At 43.6% G+C, this 27,037-nt stretch overlaps 1 protein-coding gene across 7 annotated transcripts in view; it reads left to right on the forward strand.

The window, feature by feature from the left end:
• The first annotated feature begins 635 nt into the window (after positions 1-635).
• The window catches only part of LOC110498100 (homeobox-containing protein 1), a 34,297-nt gene continuing 7,895 nt past the window's right edge, over positions 636-27,037 (forward strand). For 3 of the 7 annotated variants that reach the window (XM_036955057.1, XM_036955062.1, XM_036955063.1), the window contains exons 1-5: positions 643-923; positions 8,224-8,784; positions 23,960-24,045; positions 24,775-24,885; positions 26,698-26,854. In XM_036955057.1, coding sequence (XP_036810952.1) covers positions 8,225-8,784; positions 23,960-24,045; positions 24,775-24,885; positions 26,698-26,854 — 914 coding nt within the window. In that variant the 5' untranslated portion in view covers positions 643-923; position 8,224. Of the gene's footprint in view, positions 924-1,595; positions 1,639-2,734; positions 3,321-6,815; positions 6,907-8,223; positions 8,785-23,959; positions 24,046-24,774; positions 24,886-26,697; positions 26,855-27,037 lie in introns of those variants that run through there. The other 4 variants (XM_036955058.1, XM_036955059.1, XM_036955060.1 and 1 more) reach the window with 4 other exon arrangements.

Below are 27,037 nucleotides of genomic sequence, written 5' to 3' on the forward strand. Positions count from 1 at the left end.
GCAATACAGTGAGCTATGATGTCATAAAGGACATCTAACATGTCACCCCAATCTAATTATGATGATCGCCCCTCCTTTATGACATCACTGCTATACGATAAATTGAATGTTGATGATTTCAACAGGGTGATAGATTGAAATGTGTCTATGGAATAGAGTTTTCTCCCATCACAGTATTCCAGTTTTACCTGTAGTGAGTAGGTAGACAATAACATGGCCAACAGAGAAAGTCTGTTTTAACACTTTGCTTCTTCCCTTATAGAGAGCTTTCTGTTAAGTTAGGCTTGAAAGGGTGATTGGTTCTTACCCTCCATCATGCCTGTGACTCCAAGCCTGCCCTTGCCCTCTCCCTAGCCATAGACTTAACAGGCACTCAGCTACCGTCTCTCTCTCTCTCTCTCCCAGACCAGGACCACATAAGCACACACACACACAACTCGATGAGAACACATTAACAATAAAGCAGTTGATTGCGGATTAATTTAGTGAATAACTTTCTAAACTTTTTGGAAAGCAGTAACTTCTATCACTGATAAAGTTTGATTATCTCATTAGTCAACAAGTCCGCCAGGGGGCGGTCATAGTCAATCGAATATACTGTTACAAACAAAGCGTTTATCAAGGGTGCATTCAAGATCATATGTTTCTGGGACGTTGCTGCAACAGCAATTTCCAAAACTACGAATCCCAGGGAACCTCACCCCGCTTGCTATGTCAATATGGCCACTGTCAAACAGACAAAGGCACATCAATCTCGCCACGAAATGAAATTAGCAGACTAGAGGAGGGCGGCTGTCATTGTGAAAACCGTCTGGTGCCTGTTCCCGTGTCGGGGATATAGAAGAGGACTTGTCGCGAGGACCAATTTAACACCGGGTTATTAAATGCTGTGGTGGACGGGGGCCCTAGATTCTAAGATCAAGGTAAGACTTGCAGCTAGTGAGTTAGCTAGCATAACTAGTATTTATGCAGGCTCGCCCGCAGTCATTGGCACTGGTCCCAATGCTAGTCAGCAAGCTAACTTTAATAGCTAGCTAGCTAAGCGTTGCTGGTCAGTGGTAGAGGAGGGGCGAGAGATTTTACTCCGCCCAACATCTGTCCACGAAAATAAGCCCACGAAGTAAAGAATGTGTCTTTGGAGGTCAATGAGTGTCGAATTTGGTCAACAAAACATTTAATTGCTAATTTGCTACGTGGGGCTTTTGTAATATATTAGACATTTCGTAGTGGTTTGATATAAGTGGCCTCACGTGGCATTTCGGTAATTTGGAAAAAATGACTTTATATTGGAGTTGTGCCTGTTGTCATAGAGACAGACTCTTCATGGATATAACCAGTTTTAGCATGGACATTGCTATTGAGAGCTTTCACAATTTTAAAAGTAGTCAACTGGTTGGGGATTCATATGAATTAGGAGCTATCTGCCAATGAAGAAGAAAATTGACTACTTTAAAAAGGGAGATGCTATAATGTCACAGATCGAGAGGCCTCATCTTTGTATCTATATATCTGTGTCCTGTTCACATGCATTGTGTGCTCTCATTGGCTAGAATGGTGGTCCATATTCATTAAGTAAACCATTTACTGTTTTTAAGAAGCAAACGGAGCAAAACAAGAGTTTATATTGGACAAATTCAGGTAAGTCCCTCCCCGTTTTGTTCCGTTTAAAAAACGTTTTGTTACAGAATTTGCGTAAAGAATACATCCCTGGCCTTGCCTCCTATCCATTGTTAGATTGGTCTTTGTCAGTGGTCACTTATGAAGTCGTTGGAAAAGTCTGCTTGCTCTATAGAGGTTGTAAATATTACTAGCTAGCTAACTAGCGAGATGTCATAGCTACAACAAAGATTTGTATAACTAAACCAAGATAGATCACAGCCTGTAATTTCCAATAAGACCAAATGAGTCATAGTGTGCAGAAGCAAGCACGAGCTAGCGAGATATTATTAATGTGTTCTCGCATGTATCCGCATATTTTCGTTAGGGAACGCCTACTCTGTGAAGTTAGCGTGTGCAATAACTACATTTCCCTTTGCAGTCCTTCTAAACAATGTGATTTAAAAAAACAAACTTTGTAAAGGGTAATGTCTACAAAACTTGGTCCAACAGATTTTAGTTTGGGGAACAACACTGTATTGAGAGAAAATGTTTCATCGATGAGAACATTTGCCGAATTTCTGCCTAAATCCATCTCGTTCCATCTTCTCCCACTGCCGGACAGTGGGCTTCCTGTAACTACCATATTTAGTGGTGAGTGGAAACGCCAAGAGGATGCTTCACATTTACACATCCGGTGAAATATCTGTGTCATTGTTCTATCGGTGGCTACAACATTAGTTTATAGATTTGTCAAGCTAACTAACTAGCTAGTAATTAACGGTACCCTGTAGCTATTTGTCATTGAACAACCATACTCAACTAATTAGATCACTAGCTAGCAACATGAATTTTGAACACAAGCCATGCCATACTCAACTGGTTAGATGGTTCATGTCAAACAGAACTATTTGCAAAGGTTGGCTAAGTAAGCCAGAGCTGGACCGTGATTGAACACCCCTCCTGTCCCCAAACACTTAGCAAACTGTTGTCAACTCTTACCCCTGGGGTGTTAGCTTGCTGTTTATCTACAGGTTATACATATGGTTTTTGCATTGCATAACTGTTTGGACTGTGTTTGAGTTATTAGATTGTTCACGTGCGATTGAGTGCATGGGCGTTCGTTTCCCTGTTGATTCACCATGATTGTCATTTGAGTCACCATGTTGAAAGCCCCCACTTAATTTTAATCTAGACACGCACCTGATACCAAACTGACACCCCTTTGAAATAAAACATTCTATTTTATACATTATGCCTCTCATCACATACTTTGAGGCATTTGACTATAGCTTTTGAAAGTAAGCAACCCTAACAGGGGAAATAGGTTGGTTTACCTACAACCACAAGCTAAAGATTGACTTGTCAACCAAATGTTTGCTTGTCATTGATTAAACTAATTACTTGTCTTTGGATGACAGTAAACTGTTCCAACTCTGGTCAATGTTTGAGTCTCCCTAGTTAAGCATGCACATGTTTCTTCTAGTCCAAAGTTGTATATCATTACTCAGGTTACCCATTGCATTTCCCTGTGTAGGCTCTGTGTTGCAAGACTAGATTAGCAGTCAGTGTTCGCAATACAAAACCACAGTACAGACAGACACCAAATTCACCAGCGGTGTAGGCCCTTTCATTACGCCGATTCGGTTTTGCAACAGAAACCGTTTACTCCAAAAGGAAAACGTTTTGCACTGAAAACAAGAGTTTCTATTGGACAGATTCAGGTAGGTCTCTCCCCGTTTCGTTCCGTTTGCTTCCATTGGTTCCTAAACTGTAAACTGTTTTTGTTGGAAGATGGTGTATAATAAATACACCCCAATATCCACCTTTCACCAGGTACCTGGTCACCCATAAGGTTTCTAGGCACAGGGAGTGAGGGAGCTAGTGGCTACCTTCCACATGTGGCTAAATACATCTTCCTGGCACCTACTCTTTTCCAGGGGTCCTAACGATTCAACTAAACAGTTTACAAGCTTGGAATGGTTTATTAGGTAAGGAAAATGTGTAGCTTCAGGCTAAGCTCTTTTAGCTTGTGTACCAGTCTTTTCGTGCCATCATGCCACTCCTTTCAACTCCTTGTCATGCCAAACAGTTGGAATGATGGTACAAACAGATCTGGGACCAGGCTACGATCTTTTGCTCCTGAGGACTATAATTTCCTTGGCATTGCAGTTTCCAGCACAAACATGGTACAATAGATGCAAAGAGGTCAGTGGAATGCAGACCGTGGGGGAGAGAAGGACGCCGGATTGGCGCACGTTCAACCAATCTGATCTCACAATCAGTCATGATTGATGTATTGCAACAGACCGACAATGTGGCTACTAAAGTCCCATTTTGATATGTTTGGCTGTTTTCACTGCATATCATTTAGAAGTTGTTACTTTTCAGGTTTAGAAGAAGTGACTGCTAAATGCTAACTCCCATTCATATGAGCTGGTAGCATAGCTAGCATACAGAAATCTGTGGTGGTAGTCTAAGTCGTTTTTTAACTGCAATGCAGTTGATTGGTGACGATGACATGAACATGTATTGGGGTTGACATCCATACAAGCATTACAACTCAAATGGTTTGCCTCAACATGGTGTGAAATACACACAGAAACAATAGCCTAAATGTAGGCTAATTTTGCTGGGGGGCAATGAGGAGATGCTGGATCTTTCCCCCACGCGTTTCCATGGCATTTCTATTGCTTGGGTTGTGTTCCATTGACCTCTTTATCGCATCTATGGTTTCACATTCGGAATATGCTAATAGTTGCATCCACTTGTGTAGTCTCCCAGTCAGACTCAAACATGCTCAGTACATGTGTGTAAGACACTCTGCTTAGTGTGTTCTGACACACACACACTTTTTATAAGCCATGAGGCTCTCAGGGCATAGTCAAGTGGGCATAGATTTCTCTCTCTCTCTCTTCACGCCGCCCTTCATCCCTCTCTCCCTCCGGTCTTTCTGCTGAGTAGAGATCTATAAAGATAATTGACCAGTGCTAGTCAACTCAGCAGTATTAAACCTCTGTCCTCCCCAGAGCCTCTGCACCAGAGGAAGACGGGAAGGTCAGGGAGTTAAAGATTTGTGGAGAAACTTGTTTTACTGAACCAAGGAGCAGCAGCTTGACTCCAGCCCAGGGTTTGTAAATTGCAGACTGACTGACTATAATTGTTTCTTATAGTTTCTTCTTTTTGTTCCTGCCCACACCTAGCTGGTACACCTGATTCAACTAGTCAAGCCCTGGATGATTAGCCCAGTTAATTTATTAGTTGTGTCAGGTGAGTTTGCACGGGGCTAGAGCAGAACATATATGGTAGGTTTTGGTGTGTTGTATAAGGCTGTACATAACATATAGGCTATATGCAGGTCTCATTAGCACAGATAGAACAATGAGACAGATGTTTCACAGGATGTATAAATCTAAAGAATCTGGTTTGCATTTCCACTCACTACTGAATATGGTGATGAGAGGAATCCCAGTGGCTGGCAGTGGGAGAAGGTGGAGCGAGATGATTTCTGACAACATTTTGGCATCTATGATGCATTTGATCTCAATGCAGTTTTATTTCCCCAAAACTAGAATCTATTACAAACAAAGTGGACTAAGTTTTGTAGACTTTGCGAAAGTTTCTAAAAATGCCATTGTTTAGAAGGCGTGCAAGGGTGAATTGAGTTATTTGCACACCCGTACTTCCGAGTAGGAAATCCCTAACGGAAATATGGGGATACATGCTAGAACGCGGCAAATAGGATCTCGCTAGCTCGTGCTCGGCTCGGCCCACCTTGCTTGTTCTGCCTACTATAATTAATTTGCTCCCATTGGAAACGACAGGCTGTTGTTTATCTTGGGTTCGTTATCTTTGTCACTATTGTGTAATATGGATTAAGACTAAGTCTTTCTCCACCAGCCTTCATTCAGTAGGTCTAGACACTAGCCTTCATTCAGTAGGTCTAGACACTAGCCTTCATTCAGTAGGTCTAGACACTAGCCTTCATTCAGTAAGTCTAGACACTAGCCTTCATTCAGTAGGTCTAGACACTAGCCTTCATTCAGTAGATCTAGACACTAGCCTTCATTCAGTAGGTCTAGACACTAGCCTTCATTCAGTAGGTCTAGACACTAGCCTTCATTCGGTAGGTCTAGACACTAGCCTTCATTCAATAGGTCTAGACACCAGCCTTCATTCGGTAGGTCTAGACACTAGCCTTCATTCGGTAGGTCTAGACACTAGCCTTCATTCGGTAGGTCTAGACACCAGCCTTCATTCGGTAGGTCTAGACACCAGCCTTCATTCAGTAGGTCTAGACACTAGCCTTCATTCAGTAGGTCTAGACACTAGCCTTCATTCAGTAAGTCTAGACACTAGCCTTCATTCAGTAGGTCTAGACACTAGCCTTCATTCAGTAGATCTAGACACTAGCCTTCATTCAGTAGGTCTAGACACTAGCCTTCATTCAGTAAGTCTAGACACTAGCCTTCATTCAGTAGGTCTAGACACCAGCCTTCATTCAGTAGGTCTAGACACCAGCCTTCATTCAGTAGGTCTAGACACCAGCCTTCATTCAGTAGGTCTAGACACCAGCCTTCATTCAGTAGGTCTAGACACCAGCCTTCATTCAGTAGGTCTAGACACCAGCCTTCATTCAGTAGGTCTAGACACCAGCCTTCATTCAGTAGGTCTAGACACCAGCCTTCATTCAGTAGGTCTAGACACTAGCCTTCATTCAGTAGGTCTAGACACTAGCCTGTGTGTGTGTGCGCACGTATGTCCATGCATGTTTCTGTGCACCTGCACCTGCGCCTGTGTGTCCTCTACTGTTTTTGACCCTGTCTGTTTCTGTCTGCCTGTTTGAACTGTACTGCGCTTTTTAATGTGTGTGTGTGTCCTGGCTGTGTATGTATGTTTTGCACAAAACTGTATGTACTTGTCTATCTGATATCCTATACACTGTCCTATGACTCACCCCCGCTCTCTTTTAAAGGGAAAATGTGGAGGTTGGCCGCTTGGGACAGAGATTTTTCTTGGCATTTTTCCCAAGTCACACTCTCTCTTAACCCCCTCCCTTTCGCCTCTCAATATTTCTTCTCTCTCTCTCATGCATGTGTTCTCTGTCAGCTCTTTCTCTCTCTCACACATACAGTCCGCTCTCTTTCTATTTCTATTTCCATCTCTCACCCTCCTCCCCCCGTTCACACTATCTAAGTTTGTCTCTGTCTGTCTCTGTCTGTCTGTGTTGGTAGAATAATCCATTTAATGTCTGTGCTGCAGCTCCTGGACCAGTCTTCACTAAGCATGCTGCTGATGAGGAGATAGTGTGTAAGCTGTATGATGTTTGTTCGTGAGTGCATATGTGTCTCAGTGTAGCCTTTTGTAAGAGCTGCCATAGTCTCCCGCATAATAATAGGTTATGTCAACATGTCTTATGTCTATGCAGCAGTTTTCTGGATGTGTACCAGGCAGGGCTTAAGGGATGGTAGTAGTTTTCTGGATGTGTACCAGGCAGGGCCTAAGGGATGGTAGTAGTTTTCTGGATGTATACCAGGCAGGGCTTAAGGGATGGTAGTAGTTTTCTGGATGTATACCAGGCAGGGCTTAAGGGATGGTAGTAGTTTTCTGGATGTATACCAGGCAGGGCTTAAGGGATGGTAGTAGTTTTCTGGATGTATACCAGGCAGGGCTTAAGGGATGGTAGTAGTTTTCTGGATGTATACCAGGCAGGGCCTAAGGGGATGGTAGTAGTTTTCTGGATGTGTACCAGGCAGGGCCTAAGGGGATGGTAGTAGTTTTCTGGATGTGTACCAGGCAGGGCCTAAGGGATGGTAGTAGTTTTCTGGATGTATACCAGGCAGGGCTTAAGGGATGGTAGTAGTTTTCTGGATGTATACCAGGCAGGGCCTAAGGGGATGGTAGTAGTTTTCTGGATGTGTACCAGGCAGGGCTTAAGGGATGGTAGTAGTTTTCTGGATGTATACCAGGCAGGGCCTAAGGGGGTGGTAGTAGTTTTCTGGATGTGTACCAGGCAGGGCCTAAGGGATGGTAGTAGTTTTCTGGATGTGTACCAGGCAGGGCTTAAGGGATGGTAGTAGTTTTCTGGATGTATACCAGGCAGGGCCTAAGGGGGTGGTAGTAGTTTTCTGGATGTGTACCAGGCAGGGCCTAAGGGATGGTAGTAGTTTTCTGGATGTGTACCAGGCAGGGCCTAAGGGATGGTAGTAGTTTTCTGGATGTGTACCAGGCAGGGCCTAAGGGATGGTAGTAGTTTTCTGGATGTGTACCAGGCAGGGCCTAAGGGATGGTAGTAGTTTTCTGGATGTGTACCAGGCAGGGCTTAAGGGATGGTAGTAGTTTTCTGGATGTGTACCAGGCAGGGCCTAAGGGGATGGTAGTAGTTTTCTGGATGTGTAAGAGCAGGGCCTAAGGGATGGTAGTAGTTTTCTGGATGTGTACCAGGCAGGGCCTAAGGGATGGTAGTAGTTTTCTGGACAGGGGTATATACAATACAGCAACAGCCCCCATCTCTCAAAACATCCATCAATCCCTGAATGTATCATCCCTCTCTCCTCCTTTCACCATTCATCCTATCTAAACTCTTTTCTCTCTCCATCTAAACCCTTCTCCTCTCTCCCTCTCCAGGATGTCTCGGTATACCGACGAGCCTCGTTTCACCATTGAGCAGATTGACCTGCTCCAGCGGCTGAGGAGGACAGGGATGACCAAGCCAGAGCTCCTCCACGCCCTGGACATCCTGGAAAGACTGGATCACCAGCACGGACACAAGTTTGGACGCCGTCCCCAGCCCGCCTATCAGGGACCGACGCCCAATTACAACACTAATTCAACATCTTCTTCGGCGTCCTCATCAACGTCCACGACCGCCACACAGACTGGTTACCTGGAGAATGGGAGTGGAAGTGGCGGGAATGGCCTGTCGCCGTCGCCTAGCAACAACTATGATATGTCACCGCCCCTTCCGGCGGTTGTATCCGACCCAGTTGCTATGGCAGTGGTGGCGCAGAACGGGCATGGGGTTGGTGGCGGCGATGAGCTGGTTGCCGTGACGAACGGGAAGTTGTCTCCACCACGGTTTCCTGACAGTGTAGGCGCGGTGAGTGGCGGCGTGACGGGGAGCGGTTACGGGTTTGAGGCCAGCGAGGAGGAACTAGACGTGGACGACAAAGTTGAGGAACTCCTGAGGTGAGGAGGAGGAGCCTGTTTTTTTTCTGAACACATCAATAGGCACAACATGAGAACCAAACAAACTACATTTTACACTACCTCGACGTGTTACGCTACCTCGACGTGTTACGCTACCTCGACGTGTTACGCTACCCTCGACGTGTTACGCTACCTCGACGTGTTATGCTACCTCGACGTGTTATGCTACCTCGACGTGTTATGCTACCTCGACGTGTTACGCTACCCTCGACGTGTTACGCTACCTCGACGTGTTATGCTACCTCGACGTGTTATGCTACCTCGACGGGTTATGCTACCTCGACGTGTTATGCTACCTCGACGTGTTACGCTACCTCGACGTGTCTTAATAAGAATCCTCATTTTTGTTTTCGGTTTTTAAAGTTTTCTAGTGAACTGGATCCTGAGCCCAGAGTTTAGTAATGCATTAGGTGACACCTGTCTCTAAACATAGGCACCACATCAGACACACACACACACACACACAACCTGTCCGTAAACCTTTTCGCTGCTCTTTTGTATTGTGTGTTGTTCGCAGTGATACAGTCAGTATTGATCTAGATGGAGTGATGAAAAGGGAAGGAGAGAAAAATGGCAATGAATTTCTGGCAGCTCAGCGCTGCCTCTGATTCTCTCACGTTTTCAATGAAGAGGAATCAGTATAAATGTAAATGAGAAGACCGTGTATCGACAGACAGAAGAAAGTGAGTGTGTGGTTCTAGTGTTTTCACAGACACGTCACATCTATGGGAATTGCTCTCCCCCCTTCTCGCTCTCCCCCCTTCTCGCTCTCCCCCTTGTTCTTGCTCTCGCTTTCCCCCCTTGTTCTTGCTCTCTCGCTCTCGCTTTCCCCCCTTGTTCTTGCGCTCTCGCTCTCCCTCTCCCCCCTCGCTCTCGCTCTCCCCCCTCGCTCTCCGCCCCTCGCTCTCCGCCCCTCGCTCTCCGCCCCTCGCTCTCCGCCCCTCGCACTCTGCCCCTCGCTCTCCCCCTCGCCCTCGCTCTCCGCCCCTCGCACTCTGCCCCTCGCTCTCCCCCCTCGCTCTCGCTCTCCGCCCCTCGCTCTCCGCCCTCGCTCTCCCCCCTCGCTCTCGCTCTCCGCCCCTCGCTCTCGCTCTCCCCCTTTGCTCTCGCTCTCCGCCCCTCGCTCTCCGCCCCTCGCTCTCCGCCCCTCGCTCTCCGCCCCTCGCTCTCCGCCCCTCGCTCTCCGCCCCTCGCTCTCTCCGCCCCTCGCTCTCTCCGCCCCTCGCTCTCTGCCCCTCGCTCTCTGCCCCTCGCTCTTGCTCTCCTCTCTCTCTCGGCTCTCCCCCCCGGCTCTCTCCCCCCCTTGGCTCACGTTCTGTCTTTTGTCACTTTCACTCTGACAATCACACACAACCATAAATTATGTTTAGTTATAGTTCTGTTCTTCTAAAGTTTTGTTTCTGGATGGGGTTTCTGAATCTGATGGGTTTATGCTGCCAGTAGATGCCAATGTTTCAAATAGGCCTAGCTTGTGTATCACTAGCAATCACCAGCTAACAGGGAAGAAATCTGAGGGCGAGCACGGAGCATGACTGGGCCAAGCTAGAACAGCTTGTGAAGTTGCTGGAGCCTTTCGCAAATCCAAACTGGCATCCAGTCGCTGTCTGATTTGGTTCTGTGCCTTCTCAACCTTGAGGCACACTTGCAGTCAACTACTGTTGCAAAACAGTTGGCACAGGTCCTCCTGAAGTCACTTCGCATGCATACTGACTCCTCTGGTAGCCAACTTCTATCCAACCCCTGGAGCAGCTTGCCTGATGGACCCAAGTGTGTCTCTGGCACGTTGCTCAACAGAGATGGCGTCACTATGAGTATTTTGTACTTCAGAAAATTAGAGGGTACAGCCGCGGAGCGGCAGGACCCCAGGAAGATGCCAACACGATGAATCTAGCAAGTTTAGACTCTCCAGTTCTGGGAGGCAAGGATGGCTGGTTATTGAAAGCTGTGTTCGTGGAGAGAATATTCTGTATGTGGACAACTGCCGTCAGGCTTGAGAAACCCAACGACCAACTCTTTGGAACGCAGTCTTCTAGTAGGTGAACCAGAATATTGTTTGGTTGAACAGAAACACACACAAGCTGTCTGGCTGTGAACTGATAGATTTGTAAAGAAGTGTTGTATTGCATATGTTTTTACAGCTGTTTTTATTAACCCTGTAGGAAGGGGTTAGTTAGTGATACTGTTTGTATTAACCCTGTTGGAAGGGGTTAGTTAGTGATACTGTTTGTATTAACCCTGTAGGAAGGGGTTAGTTAGTGATACTGTTTGTATTAACCCTGTAGGAAGGGGTTAGTTAGTGATACTGTTTATTAACCCTGTTGGAAGGGGTTAGTTAGTGATACTGTTTATTAACCCTGTAGGAAGGGGTTAGTTAGTGATACTGTTTGTATTAACCCTGTTGGAAGGGGTTAGTTAGTGATACTGTTTATTAACCCTGTTGGAAGGGGTTAGTTAGTGATACTGTTTGTATTAACCCTGTAGGAAGGGGTTAGTTAGTGATACTGTTTATTAACCCTGTTGGAAGGGGTTAGTTAGTGATACTGTTTGTATTAACCCTGTAGGAAGGGGTTAGTTAGTGATACTGTTTGTATTAACCCTGTAGGAAGGGGTTAGTTAGTGATACTGTTTGTATTAACCCTGTAGGAAGGGGTTAGTTAGTGATACTGTTTGTATTAACCCTGTAGGAAGGGGTTAGTTAGTGATACTGTTTGTATTAACCCTGTTGGAAGGGGTTAGTTAGTGATACTGTTTATTAACCCTGTTGGAAGGGGTTAGTTAGTGATACTGTTTGTATTAACCCTGTAGGAAGGGGTTAGTTAGTGATACTGTTTGTATTAACCCTGTTGGAAGGGGTTAGTTAGTGATACTGTTTGTATTAACCCTGTAGGAAGGGGTTAGTTAGTGATACTGTTTGTATTAACCCTGTAGGAAGGGGTTAGTTAGTGATACTGTTTGTAATAACCCTGTAGGAAGGGGTTAGTTAGTGATACTGTTTGTATTAACCCTGTAGGAAGGGGTTAGTTAGTGATACTGTTTGTATTAACCCTGTAGGAAGGGGTTAGTTAGTGATACTGTTTGTATTAACCCTGTAGGAAGGGGTTAGTTAGTGATACTGTTTGTATTAACCCTGTTGGAAGGGGTTAGTTAGTGATACTGTTTGTATTAACCCTGTAGGAAGGGGTTAGTTAGTGATACTGTTTGTATTAACCCTGTAGGAAGGGGTTAGTTAGTGATACTGTTTTTATTAACCCTGTAGGAAGGGGTTAGTTAGTGATACTGTTTGTATTAACCCTGTAGGAAGGGGTTAGTTAGTGATACTGTTTGTATTAACCCTGTAGGAAGGGGTTAGTTAGTGATACTGTTTGTATTAACCCTGTTGGAAGGGGTTAGTTAGTGATACTGTTTGTATTAACCCTGTAGGAAGGGGTTAGTTAGTGATACTGTTTGTAATAACCCTGTAGGAAGGGGTTAGTTAGTGATACTGTTTGTATTAACCCTGTAGGAAGGGGTTAGTTAGTGATACTGTTTGTATTAACCCTGTTGGAAGGGGTTAGTTAGTGATACTGTTTGTATTAACCCTGTTGAAAGGGGTTAGTTAGTGATACTGTTTGTATTAACCCTGTAGGAAGGGGTTAGTTGGTGATACTGTTTGTATTAACCCTGTAGGAAGGGGTTAGTTAGTTATACTGTTTATTAACCCTGTTGGAAGGGGTTAGTTAGTGATACTGTTTGTATTAACCCTGTAGGAAGGGGTTAGTTAGTGATACTGTTTTTATTAACCCTGTAGGAAGGGGTTAGTTAGTGATACTGTTTGTATTAACCCTGTAGGAAGGGGTTAGTTAGTGATACTGTTTGTATTAACCCTGTTGGAAGGGGTTAGTTAGTGATACTGTTTGTATTAACCCTGTAGGAAGGGGTTAGTTAGTGATACTGTTTGTATTAACCCTGTTGGAAGGGGTTAGTTAGTGATACTGTTTGTATTAACCCTGTAGGAAGGGGTTAGTTAGTGATACTGTTTGTATTAACCCTGTTGGAAGGGGTTAGTTAGTGATACTGTTTGTATTAACCATGTAGGAAGGGGTTAGTTAGTGATACTGTTTGTATTAACCCTGTTGGAAGGGGTTAGTTAGTGATACTGTTTGTATTAACCCTGTTGGAAGGGGTTAGTTAGTGATACTGTTTATTAACCCTGTTGGAAGGGGTTAGTTAGTGATACTGTTTGTATTAACCCTGTTGGAAGGGGTTAGTTAGTGATACTGTTTGTATTAACCCTGTTGGAAGGGGTTAGTTAGTGATACTGTTTGTATTAACCCTGTAGGAAGGGGTTAGTTAGTGATAATGTTTGTATTAACCCTGTAGGAAGGGGTTAGTTAGTGATACTGTTTATTAACCCTGTTGGAAGGGGTTAGTTAGTGATACTGTTTGTATTAACCCTGTAGTAAGGGGTTAGTTAGTGATACTGTTTTTATTAACCCTGTAGGAAGGGGTTAGTTAGTGATACTGTTTGTATTAACCCTGTAGGAAGGGGTTAGTTAGTGATACTGTTTGTATTAACCCTGTTGGAAGGGGTTAGTTAGTGATACTGTTTGTATTAACCCTGTAGGAAGGGGTTAGTTAGTGATACTGTTTGTATTAACCCTGTAGGAAGGGGTTAGTTAGTGATACTGTTTGTATTAACCCTGTTGGAAGGGGTTAGTTAGTGATACTGTTTGTATTAACCCTGTAGGAAGGGGTTAGTTAGTGATACTGTTTGTATTAACCCTGTTGGAAGGGGTTAGTTAGTGATACTGTTTGTATTAACCCTGTAGGAAGGGGTTAGTTAGTGATACTGTTTGTATTAACCCTGTTGGAAGGGGTTAGTTAGTGATACTGTTTGTATTAACCATGTAGGAAGGGGTTAGTTAGTGATACTGTTTGTATTAACCCTGTTGAAAGGGGTTAGTTAGTGATACTGTTTGTATTAACCCTGTTGGAAGGGGTTAGTTAGTGATACTGTTTGTATTAACCCTGTTGGAAGGGGTTAGTTAGTGATACTGTTTGTATTAACCCTGTTGGAAGGGGTTAGTTAGTGATACTGTTTATTAACCCTGTTGGAAGGGGTTAGTTAGTGATACTGTTTGTATTAACCCTGTAGGAAGGGGTTAGTTAGTGATACTGTTTGTATTAACCCTGTTGAAAGGGGTTAGTTAGTGATACTGTTTGTATTAACCCTGTAGGAAGGGGTTAGTTAGTGATACTGTTTGTATTAACCCTGTTGGAAGGGGTTAGTTAGTGATACTGTTTGTATTAACCCTGTTGGAAGGGGTTAGTTAGTGATACTGTTTATTAACCCTGTTGGAAGGGGTTAGTTAGTGATACTGTTTGTATTAACCCTGTAGGAAGGGGTTAGTTAGTGATACTGTTTGTATTAACCCTGTTGGAAGGGGTTAGTTAGTGATACTGTTTGTATTAACCATGTAGGAAGGGGTTAGTTAGTGATACTGCTTGTATTAACCCTGTAGGAAGGGGTTAGTTAGTGATACTGTTTATTAACCCTGTTGGAAGGGGTTAGTTAGTGATACTGTTTGTATTAACCCTGTAGGAAGGGGTTAGTTAGTGATACTGTTTGTATTAACCCTGTTGAAAGGGGTTAGTTAGTGATACTGTTTGTATTAACCCTGTAGGAAGGGGTTAGTTAGTGATACTGTTTGTATTAACCCTGTTGGAAGGGGTTAGTTAGTGATACTGTTTGTATTAACCCTGTTGGAAGGGGTTAGTTAGTGATACTGTTTATTAACCCTGTTGGAAGGGGTTAGTTAGTGATACTGTTTGTATTAACCCTGTTGGAAGGGGTTAGTTAGTGATACTGTTTTTATTAAACCTGTTGGAAGGGGTTAGTTAGTGATACTGTTTATTAACCCTGTTGGAAGGGGTTAGTTAGTGATACTGTTTGTATTAACCCTGTAGGAAGGGGTTAGTTAGTGATACTGTTTGTATTAACCCTGTAGGAAGGGGTTAGTTAGTGATACTGTTTTTATTAACCCTGTAGGAAGGGGTTAGTTAGTGATACTGTTTATTAACCCTGTTGGAAGGGGTTAGTTAGTGATACTGTTTATTAACCCTGTAGGAAGGGGTTAATTTGTGATACTGTTTTTATTAACCCTGTAGGAAGGGGTTAGTTAGTGATACTGTTTATTAACCCTGTAGGAAGGTGTTAGTTAGTGATACTGTTTGTATTAACCCTGTAGGAAGGGGTTAGTTAGTGATACTGTTTGTATTAACCCTGTTGGAAGGGGTTAGTTAGTGATACTGTTTGTATTAACCCTGTAGGAAGGGGTTAGTTAGTGATACTTTTTTTATTAACCCTGTAGGAAGGGATTAGTTAGTGATACTGTTTGTATTAACCCTGTAGGAAGGGGTTAGTTAGTGATACTGTTTGTATTAACCCTGTTGGAAGGGGTTAGTTAGTGATACTGTTTGTATTAACCCTGTAGGAAGGGGTTAGTTAGTGATACTGTTTGTATTAACCCTGTTGGAAGGGGTTAGTTAGTGATACTGTTTGTATTAACCCTGTAGGAAGGGGTTAGTTAGTGATACTGTTTGTATTAACCCTGTAGGAAGGGGTTAGTTAGTGATACTGTTTATTAACCCTGTTGGAAGGGGTTAGTTAGTGATACTGTTTGTATTAACCCTGTAGGAAGGGGTTAGTTAGTGATACTGTTTTTATTAACCCTGTAGGAAGGGGTTAGTTAGTGATACTGTTTGTATTAACCCTGTAGGAAGGGGTTAGTTAGTGATACTGTTTGTATTAACCCTGTTGGAAGGGGTTAGTTAGTGATACTGTTTGTATTAACCCTGTAGGAAGGGGTTAGTTAGTGATACTGTTTGTATTAACCCTGTTGGAAGGGGTTAGTTAGTGATACTGTTTGTATTAACCCTGTAGGAAGGGGTTAGTTAGTGATACTGTTTGTATTAACCCTGTAGGAAGGGGTTAGTTAGTGATACTGTTTGTATTAACCCTGTTGGAAGGGGTTAGTTAGTGATACTGTTTGTATTAACCCTGTAGGAAGGGGTTAGTTAGTGATACTGTTTGTATTAACCCTGTAGGAAGGGGTTAGTTAGTGATACTGTTTATTAACCCTGTTGGAAGGGGTTAGTTAGTGATACTGTTTTTATTAACCCTGTTGGAAGGGGTTAGTTAGTGATACTGTTTTTATTAAACCTGTTGGAAGGGGTTAGTTAGTGATACTGTTTATTAACCCTGTTGGAAGGGGTTAGTTAGTGATACTGTTTTTATTAACCCTGTAGGAAGGGGTTAGTTAGTGATACTGTTTGTATTAACCCTGTTGGAAGGGGTGTAGTTAGTGATACTGTTTTTATTAAACCTGTTGGAAGGGGTTAGTTAGTGATACTGTTTATTAACCCTGTTGAAAGGGGTTAGTTAGTGAGACTGTTTGTATTAACCATGTTGGAAGGGGTTAGTTAGTGATACTGTTTATTAACCCTGTTGAAAGGGGTTAGTTAGTGAGACTTTTTGTATTAACTCTGTTGGAAGGGGTTAGTTAGTGATACTGTTTTTATTAACCCTGTCGGAAGGGGTTAGTTAGTGATACTGTTTGTATTAACCCTGTAGGAAGGGGTTAGTTAGTGATACTGTTTGTATTAACCCTGTAGGAAGGGGTTAGTTAGTGATACTGTTTGTATTAACCCTGTAGGAAGGGGTTAGTTAGTGATACTGTTTTTATTAACCCTGTAGGAAGGGGTTAGTTAGTGATACTGTTTATTAACCCTGTTGGAAGGGGTTAGTTAGTGATACTGTTTATTAACCCTGTAGGAAGGGGTTAATTTGTGATACTGTTTTTATTAACCCTGTAGGAAGGGGTTAGTTAGTGATACTGTTTATTAACCCTGTAGGAAGGGGTTAGTTAGTGATACTGTTTTATTAACCCTGTTGGAAGGGGTTAGTTAGTGATACTGTTTTTATTAACCCTGTTGGAAGGGGTTAGTTAGTGATACTGTTTATTAACCCCGTTGAAAGGGGTTAGTTAGTGATACTTTTTGTATTAACCCTGTTGGAAGGGGTTAGTTAGTGATACTGTTTTTATTAACCCTGTAGGAAGGGGTTAGTTAGTGATACTGTTTGTATTAACCCTGTAGGAAGGGGTTAGTTAGTGATACTGTTTGTATTAACCCTGTAGGAAGGGGTTAGTTAGTGATACTGTTTGTATTAACCCTGTAGGAAGGGGTTAGTTAGTGATACTGTTTTTATTAACCCTGTAGGAAGGGGTTAATTTGTGATACTGTTTTTATTAACCCTGTAGGAAGGGGTTAGTTAGTGATACTGTTTATATTAACCCTGTTGGAAGGGGTTAGTTAGTGATACTGTTTGTATTAACCCTGTTGGAAGGGGTTAGTTAGTGATACTGTTTGTATTAACCCTGTAGGAAGGGGTTAGTTAGTGATACTGTTTATTAACCCTGTTGGAAGGGGTTAGTTAGTGATACTGTTTGTATTAACCCTGTAGGAAGGGGTTAGTTAGTGATACTGTTTATTAACCCTGTTGGAAGGGGTTAGTTAGTGATACTGTTTATTAACCCTGTTGGAAAGGGTTAGTTAGTGATACTGTTTGTATTAACCCTGTAGGAAGGGGTTAGTTAGTGATACTGTTTGTATTAACCCTGTTGGAAGGGGTTAGTTAGTGATACTGTTTGTATTAACCCTGTAGGAAGGGGTTAGTTAGTGATACTGTTTATTAACCCTGTTGGAAGGGGTTAGTTAGTGATACTGTTTGTATTAACCCTGTAGGAAGGGGTTAGTTAGTGATACTGTTTGTATTAACCCTGTAGAAAGGGGTTAGTTAGTGATACTGTTTGTATTAACCCTGTTGGAAGGGGTTAGTTAGTGATACTGTTTGTATTAACCCTGTAGGAAGGGGTTAGTTAGTGATACTGTTTTGTATTAAACCTGTTGGAAGGGGTTAGTTAGTGATACTGTTTATTAACCCTGTTGGAAGGGGTTAGTTAGTGATACTGTTTGTATTAACCCTGTAGGAAGGGGTTAGTTAGTGATACTGTTTGTATTAACCCTGTAGGAAGGGGTTAGTTAGTGATACTGTTTGTATTAACCCTGTAGGAAGGGGTTAGTTAGTGATACTGTTTGTATTAACCCTGTAGGAAGGGGTTAGTTAGTGATACTGTTTGTATTAACCCTGTAGGAAGGGGTTAGTTAGTGATACTGTTTGTATTAACCCTGTAGGAAGGGGTTAGTTAGTGATACTGTTTGTATTAACGCTGTAGGAAGGGGTTAGTTAGTGATACTGTTTGTATTAACCCTGTTGGAAGGGGTTAGTTAGTGATACTGTTTGTATTAACCCTGTAGGAAGGGGTTAGTTAGTGATACTGTTTGTATTAACCCTGTAGGAAGGGGTTAGTTAGTGATACTGTTTGTATTAACCCTGTTGGAAGGGGTTAGTTAGTGATACTGTTTGTATTAACCCTGTAGGAAGGGGTTAGTTAGTGATACTGTTTGTATTAACCCTGTAGGAAGGGGTTAGTTAGTGATACTGTTTGTATTAACCCTGTAGGAAGGGGTTAGTTAGTGATACTGTTTGTATTAACCCTGTAGGAAGGGGTTAGTTAGTGATACTGTTTGTATTAACCCTGTAGGAAGGGGTTAGTTAGTGATACTGTTTGTATTAACCCTGTAGGAAGGGGTTAGTTAGTGATACTGTTTGTATTAACCCTGTAGGAAGGGGTTAGTTAGTGATACTGTTTGTATTAACCCTGTTGGAAGGGGTTAGTTAGTGATACTGTTTGTATTAACCCTGTTGGAAGGGGTTAGTTAGTGATACTGTTTGTATTAACCCTGTAGGAAGGGGTTAGTTAGTGATACTGTTTGTATTCACCCTGTAGGAAGGGGTTAGTTAGTGATACTGTTTGTATTAACCCTGTTGGAAGGGGTTAGTTAGTGATACTGTTTGTATTAACCCTGTTGGAAGGGGTTAGTTAGTGATACTGTTTTTATCAACCCTGTAGGAAGGGGTTAGTTAGTGATACTGTTTGTATTAACCCTGTAGGAAGGGGTTAGTTAGTGATACTGTTTGTATTAACCCTGTAGGAAGGGGTTAGTTAGTGATACTGTTTGTATTAACCCTGTAGGAAGGGGTTAGTTAGTGATACTGTTTGTATTAACCCTGTAGGAAGGGGTTAGTTAGTGATACTGTTTGTATTAACCCTGTAGGAAGGGGTTAGTTAGTGATACTGTTTGTATTAACCCTGTTGGAAGGGGTTAGTTAGTGATACTGTTTGTATTAACCCTGTAGGAAGGGGTTAGTTAGTGATACTGTTTGTATTAACCCTGTAGGAAGGGGTTAGTTAGTGATACTGTTTGTATTAACCCTGTAGGAAGGGGTTAGTTAGTGATACTGTTTGTATTAACCCTGTAGGAAGGGGTTAGTTAGTGATACTGTTTGTATTAACCCTGTAGGAAGGGGTTAGTTAGTGATACTGTTTGTATTAACCCTGTTGGAAGGGGTTAGTTAGTGATACTGTTTGTATTAACCCTGTTGGAAGGGGTTAGTTAGTGATACTGTTTGTATTAACCCTGTAGGAAGGGGTTAGTTAGTGATACTGTTTATTAACCCTGTTGGAAGGGGTTAGTTAGTGATACTGTTTATTAACCCTGTTGGAAGGGGTTAGTTAGTGATACTGTTTGTATTAACCCTGTAGGAAGGGGTTAGTTAGTGATACTGTTTGTATTAACCCTGTAGGAAGGGGTTAGTTAGTGATACTGTTTGTATTAACCCTGTAGGAAGGGGTTAGTTAGTGATACTGTTTGTATTAACCCTGTAGGAAGGGGTTAGTTAGTGATACTGTTTGTATTAACCCTGTAGGAAGGGGTTAGTTAGTGATACTGTTTGTATTAACCCTGTAGGAAGGGGTTAGTTAGTGATACTGTTTGTATTAACGCTGTAGGAAGGGGTTAGTTAGTGATACTGTTTGTATTAACCCTGTTGGAAGGGGTTAGTTAGTGATACTGTTTGTATTAACCCTGTAGGAAGGGGTTAGTTAGTGATACTGTTTGTATTAACCCTGTAGGAAGGGGTTAGTTAGTGATACTGTTTGTATTAACCCTGTTGGAAGGGGTTAGTTAGTGATACTGTTTGTATTAACCCTGTAGGAAGGGGTTAGTTAGTGATACTGTTTGTATTAACCCTGTAGGAAGGGGTTAGTTAGTGATACTGTTTGTATTAACCCTGTAGGAAGGGGTTAGTTAGTGATACTGTTTGTATTAACCCTGTAGGAAGGGGTTAGTTAGTGATACTGTTTGTATTAACCCTGTAGGAAGGGGTTAGTTAGTGATACTGTTTGTATTAACCCTGTAGGAAGGGGTTAGTTAGTGATACTGTTTGTATTAACCCTGTAGGAAGGGGTTAGTTAGTGATACTGTTTGTATTAACCCTGTTGGAAGGGGTTAGTTAGTGATACTGTTTGTATTAACCCTGTAGGAAGGGGTTAGTTAGTGATACTGTTTGTATTAACCCTGTAGGAAGGGGTTAGTTAGTGATACTGTTTGTATTAACCCTGTAGGAAGGGGTTAGTTAGTGATACTGTTTGTATTAACCCTGTAGGAAGGGGTTAGTTAGTGATACTGTTTGTATTAACCCTGTAGGAAGGGGTTAGTTAGTGATACTGTTTGTATTAACCCTGTTGGAAGGGGTTAGTTAGTGATACTGTTTGTAATAACCCTGTAGGAAGGGGTTAGTTAGTGATACTGTTTTTATTAACCCTGTAGGAAGGGGTTAGTTAGTGATACTGTTTGTATTAACCCTGTAGGAAGGGGTTAGTTAGTGATACTGTTTGTATTAACCCTGTAGGAAGGGGTTAGTTAGTGATACTGTTTGTATTAACCCTGTAGGAAGGGGTTAGTTAGTGATACTGTTTGTATTAACCCTGTAGGAAGGGGTTAGTTAGTGATACTGTTTGTATTAACCCTGTTGGAAGGGGTTAGTTAGTGATACTGTTTGTATTAACCCTGTAGGAAGGGGTTAGTTAGTGATACTGTTTGTATTAACCCTGTTGGAAGGGGTTAGTTAGTGATACTGTTTGTATTAACCCTGTTGGAAGGGGTTAGTGATAAATGTTTAATATTACAGAAACATAACATGTGATGTGACATGACTTCATTAGTTGATTCTCCCGAAATCTACCGTCAAACTCAAGGTTTATTTGAAAACACACGGTAATGGGGGGAGCAGGAAAAGGGGCTGAGCTGGACCCAAGGAAAGAAACAATAAGTATTCAAAAACACCCCTAAGCTAGACTAGCCTACTTTAACAACAGCTAACTAACTAACCAAAAATACAGTGGGTGGTCCGCCCAGTTCTAACTAGTGTATTTAACAAAGTTTACCTACGGGTAGTGTATGCCCATGGGCGACTTGTCTTGGTTTCCTCTTTTCCCACCAGCAATCAAACACAATAACCAAAACAATACTCACAGGTGATGACAAAGTGCTATGGAGGTGCTCAAACAAAAGCGAGGTTAAGACACAAAGAGAGAGTGGAAAGGAACTGTGATAGGGTAGGAAACAGGAGGAGGTGTGTCTTCTGATTGTTGATTGGATTGGTGACTGATTGGGGAGTGATGATTTTCACCTGTGAGGGGAGAAGGAGAGAAAAGAAACACACACACACAGGATACACACACAGGATACTTGTATCCGTAACACACAGATACAGAGATGTTATGTCTATGGTCCTGGCCCATCACTGTATGTATTAGTGCCCCCAGTGGCAAGAAGTAACATCACAAAAAACACACCAAATGCCTCCAACACTTCGCCTCCCAGGCTGCTTGCTGTCTGTCCATAACACTGAAACTAAATCATATAAACAGGAAATAGAAATGTGTTTATGGAACTGAAACTATACTGAACAAAAATATAAACGCAACAATATCAAAGATTTTAGACGTTTGTTGGCGCGCGCAGTGTGGGTGCAATGATTGAATAACATGTATGTGCAAATTTATTTTGCAGCGCACGTGACGCGACTGGTGTGGCCAGCATGATTGAGTCTGACTAGTAGAGGCGTTAGGTTGTTTTCGAGAAGACAACGCATCTTATGAACAAAACAATGTAAATAGCCAAGAAACACAAGTATATTAGACCAACCTTTATGGCTGTGCGCAGCTCTTCACGTGCACACAGCCCCCAGGCAGGCAGTTTTGCAGTGCGAATTGGGATAGGCTACATAGGATTCCTAGTTCTTTGTCTTTGAGGGAATATTTTACCAGCGAAGAAACAAAACGGCAGAAATACTTAGAAAACAGCTACTGCAGCATTTATTTTACTATAAATATGACAATACTTGAAATTCTCGCACTGTGGAGCCCTGACCACCCGCCAACATGGCTAGTGAAACACACATCTTACCGCCAATGCCAAAATCTAGCCGCATTTGGCACGTGGTGGGTGTTAGGCCCTGATCCCACACATGCTGAATGGGTGAAATGTCTGGTGGGTATGCAGGCCATGGAAGATCGTGGGGCTGTGTATTACCAAGCTGAAACATGAGGTGATGGCGGCAGAGGAAAGGCATGACAATGGGCCTCAGGATCTCGTCACAGTATCTCTTTGCATTCAAATTGCCATTGATTTAAAATGCAATTGTGTTCGTTGTCCGTAGCTTATGCCTGCCCATACCATAACACCACCGCCACCATGGGGAACTATATTTACAACATTGACATTAGCAAACCGCTCGCCCAGTCGACCCCATACATGCTATCTGCCCGGTACAGTTGAAACCAGGATTCATCCGAGAAGAGTACACCTCCAGCATGCCAGAGGCCATCGAAGGTGAGCATTTGCCTACTGAAGTCAGTTACGACCCCAAACTGCTGTCAGGGCAAGACCCGGGTGAGGACGACGAGCACACAGATTAGCTTCCCTGAGATGGTTTCTGACAGTTTGTGCAGAAATTATTTGGTTGTGCAAACCCACAGTTTCATCAGCTCTTCAGGTGGCTGGTCTTAGACGATCCCACATGTGAAGAAGCCGGATGTGGAGGTGCTGGGCTGGTGTGATTGTGAGACCGGTTGGACATACTGCCAAATTCTCCAAAATTATGGAGGCAGCTTATGGTAGAGAAATTAACATTAAATTCTCTGGCAACAGCTCTGGTGAACATTCCTGCAGTCAGCATGCCAATTGCACGCTCCCTCAAAACTTGACATCGGTGGCATTGTGTGACACAACTGCACATTTTAGTGCCATTTTACATTCCCCAGCACAAGGTGCACATGTGTAATGGTCATGCTTTTTTATCAGCTTCTTGATATACCACACCTGTCAGGTGGATGGATTATCTTGGCAAAGGAGAACTGCTCACTAACAGGGATGTAAACAAAAGTTGAGAGACGCTTTTTGTGCATATGGAACATTACAGGCTCTTTTATTTCAGATCATGAAACATTCAACCAACATTTTACATGTTCCGTTTATATTTTTGTTCAGTATAAATAGAGTAAGTCTGAAAAGTCTAAAAAGTCTTAACTGACAAACTAATAATAGCTAAATATGTATATATACAGTACCAGTCAGAAGTTTATTACTCATTCAAGGGTTTTTCTTTATTTTGACTTTTTTCTACATTTTAGAATAATAGTGAAGACATCAACTATGGAATAACACACATGACATCATGTAGTAACCAAAAAACAAAAATATATTTTAGATTCTTCAAAGTAGCTACCCTTTGCCTTTGTTCAAAGCTGTCAATCTTGGCATTCTCTCAACCAGCTTCATGAGGAATGCTTTTCCAACAGTCTTGAAGGAGAATATTAAAACAAAATGACAACTAATAACCTTGGCATACACACATTTTCTCTGCACTTACCCCTATTCTCCTTGCTTTCTCTCAGCCCCTCATATTTCCTTTTTTTCATTCAGTCTTTCCTTCCTATCCAACTCAATTGTACTTTCCGGTCTCCCGCTCTTCATGGCTTATCTTCATTTTCTCATTTCCTCTCCGTCTTTCCACATCACCTCTCTCTCTTTTCTCGAGCTTTCTAGGAAAGAGAACATTGTTCTCTTTTCTATTTTTCCTCTCTCTCTCTCGCTCTCGCTCGCTCTCTCTTTCGCTCTCTCACTCTTTCTCTCTCTCTCCGTCCAGGAGGGACAGTGCCATAATCAAGGAGGAGATCAAGGCATTCCTGGGGAACAGGCGCATCTCTCAGGCAGTGGTGGCTCAGGTCACAGGTCAGTATGCTTCCTAGTGGCTAATACAGCACACTACACTATGTTGGAGTGGAACTGTGCTCACTTTGGTGTACACTTAAAACAGAGTCATCATCATGATTTCTAGGAGTGTTAGTGTGGCTTGAATGGCACATAGCAAGTACTTCATCCACTGTATATGCATTGGCTAGGTAATAAATCTGTCTTTCTGTGCTCTTTCCCTCCTCCATATGTTTCTCTCTCTGTCTCTTTCTGTCCCCCCTCCCTGCCTCCCCGCATCCCTGCCTCCCTGACCCCCCCTGTCTCCCTGCCTCCCTGCCTCCCCGCATCCCCGCCTTCCTGCCTCCCCGTCTCCCTGCCTCCCCGCATCCCTGCCTCCCTGACTCCCCGCCTCCCTGACTCCCCGCCTCCCTGACTCCCCATCTCCCTGACTCCCCATCTCCCTGCCTCCCTGACTCCCCTCCCTGCCTCCCTGCCTCCCTGCCTCCCCGCCTCCCTGCCTCCCCGCCTCCCTGCATCCCCGCATCCCCGCCTCCCTGCCTCCCCGCCTCCCCGCCTCCCTGCCTCCCCGCCTCCCCGCCTCCCTGCCTCCCCGCCTCCCTGCATCCCCGCATCCCCGCCTCCCTGCCTCCCCGCCTCCCTGCCTCCCTGCCTCCACGCCTCCCTGCCTCCCTGTCTCCCTGCCTCCCTGCCTCCACGCCTCCCTGCCTCCCTGCCTCGCTGCCTCCCCGTCTCCCTGCCTCCCTCCAGGTATCAGTCAGAGTCGTATCTCCCACTGGCTGCTGCAGCAGGGCTCGGACCTTAGCGAACAGAAGAAGAGGGCCTTCTACCGCTGGTACCAGCTGGAGAAGACCACCCCTGGTAATGCCCACCACCACCACCCGCATGCCCAGTCCCACCACCACTTCCACGTCCTCCACCCGTTGGCAGACCCCCTCCTCAGCCCCCCCACCTCCAGCCTCCTCCCGTCTGTCCAGTCCCTCTTCAGTTGTTCCACCCGTTCCATCCACTATTAGACACTCTCTCTGATTCTGCACAAACTAGAGAGGGCAGAAGGGGTTATACGATGACAACTGATTGGTGAGTTCATTGACTATTTCTTGACATTCTATGGCTGGAAAGTAATGATGGCCCTTCCAAATCCTCGCTATGTATCCCTAAACTGTTACTTTTGCCCAATGTAATGCACTTTTCTAGGGGTCACTAATGCCAAATCTGTCTTTGTTTGTAGCCACTACATGTGACGACACTACCCATATGCCCTCTTGCACCCCCTCTGTTTCGATGGACATAGCTTTTCCTCAGACATGCCTCATGCAGTATTAAAGTCCTTCCCCCAAACTGTTCCAGTCAGTATTTGTCCTGCCCCAAATCATGTTACAGCACCTTTCAAACTCCCCTACAACCTGTTTCTACCCCCACAACCCCATTGTGTGTCTGACTCCATCTTGTGTCCAAATGTGTCACTTCCCATTTCCTGTGTCCCTCCCTGCCCTCTGGGTGCAGCAGCCAATAAGCTATCACAGCCACAAATATTCAAATGCTCATTAGTGGCAGGTGTTTATGAGTAGCATTGTTTGTAGTTGTATAGCTCTGATGTTGCTAATACAATTGAGTAGAAATGTAAAGTGCTTTAAGCACTGTATAAACCTAATTGAATACGTTATTATGATGACTATAGCTAGGCCTTAAAGAGTACTGGTGTCTGACTGTATATGACCATGGTGAAAAACAGATTTTTTTAATAAAAAGCAAACTTGTGAAATCACACCGGCCTCTGTGTCTGTGTTGAGGGGAGGGTGTAGTGGCGCGCCCTGGTGGACTGTGTATGTCACAGCACCTATAGTCAATTACTGTTAGTGTGTACAGTGCTACATACAGCAGATCTATTTACATCCAGGCTTCCAGCCCTGCTGTACTGCAGGTTGTTCTTCTTTCTCTCTAGTCATTCAGTGATTGTGTGATCCATGCCACTAAATGGACTATTGGGCCAATCAAAGGTCTTTATTGGTCCCTGATTAGAGGGGAATAAACAGCAGTGATGTGGACCTCGAGGCCCTGATTTTAAAACCTGCTGATCTGTGTTGACTATCGATCTAGATGGATGACATATTATTGTAGTTTATTATTTTAGTTACAATAAAAAATATAAAAAACAAGCCTAGATGTGAGTCATAGATTTGCAGTCAGGAAGTAATAGATGGAGGTTCTAGTCTCAAGCACAAGCAAGAACATCCATAGGTCGTCCCAACCCACCTTTCCCCTGGCTGTGTGTGTGTGTGTCACAGCCATCCAGCAGCTTTCCTTGTTCATTAGGTTAATGCTCTGTGGTGCCAGAAACACCAACACTCACTAGATACTGTAAACGATTCCATATTTCTGTCCAGGCACACACACACTACATTTGATGAGGCTTCAGAGGGGGTTCACTGTGACTTGTCCACAGTCCAGGTTCTTCTTTTATAGTTGCCACACAGCCAATATAACACTAAAGTTATTGTTCTAATATACAATAGGGTGCTGAATCATCATAAATGTACTCGTCAACAATGAAAATCACAGCATTTTTCAAATAGATTTCAAACATTCTGAACGTTTCACCTCACTAAATACACCCGTGGCTAGTTACATCATGGTTGTATTTCCATGGTTACATCATGGTTGTGTCTCCAGGTGCAACTCTGACGATGCGACCAGCCCCCATGGCTCTGGAGGACGTGGTGGAGTTGCGGCAGACTCCGCCCCCTATAAGCTCCACCCCCGGGAGCTTCCGTCTGCGCAGAGGCAGTCGCTTTACCTGGAGGAAAGAATGTCTGTCTGTGATGGAGAGGTGAGAGGGAGTGGTGAGGAGGTGAGAGGGAGTGGTGAGGAGGAGAGAGGGAGAGGTGAGGAGGAGAGAGGGAGAGGGAGTGGTGTGGAGGAGAGAGAGAGAGAGGGAGTGGTGTGGAGGAGAGAGAGAGAGGGAGGGAGTGGTGAGGAGGAGAGGGAGTGGTGAGGAGGAGATAGAGAGGGA

This window comes from Oncorhynchus mykiss, chromosome 19 (assembly GCF_013265735.2).
Source record: "Oncorhynchus mykiss isolate Arlee chromosome 19, USDA_OmykA_1.1, whole genome shotgun sequence".
Classification (NCBI taxonomy): Eukaryota; Metazoa; Chordata; class Actinopteri; order Salmoniformes; family Salmonidae; genus Oncorhynchus; species Oncorhynchus mykiss.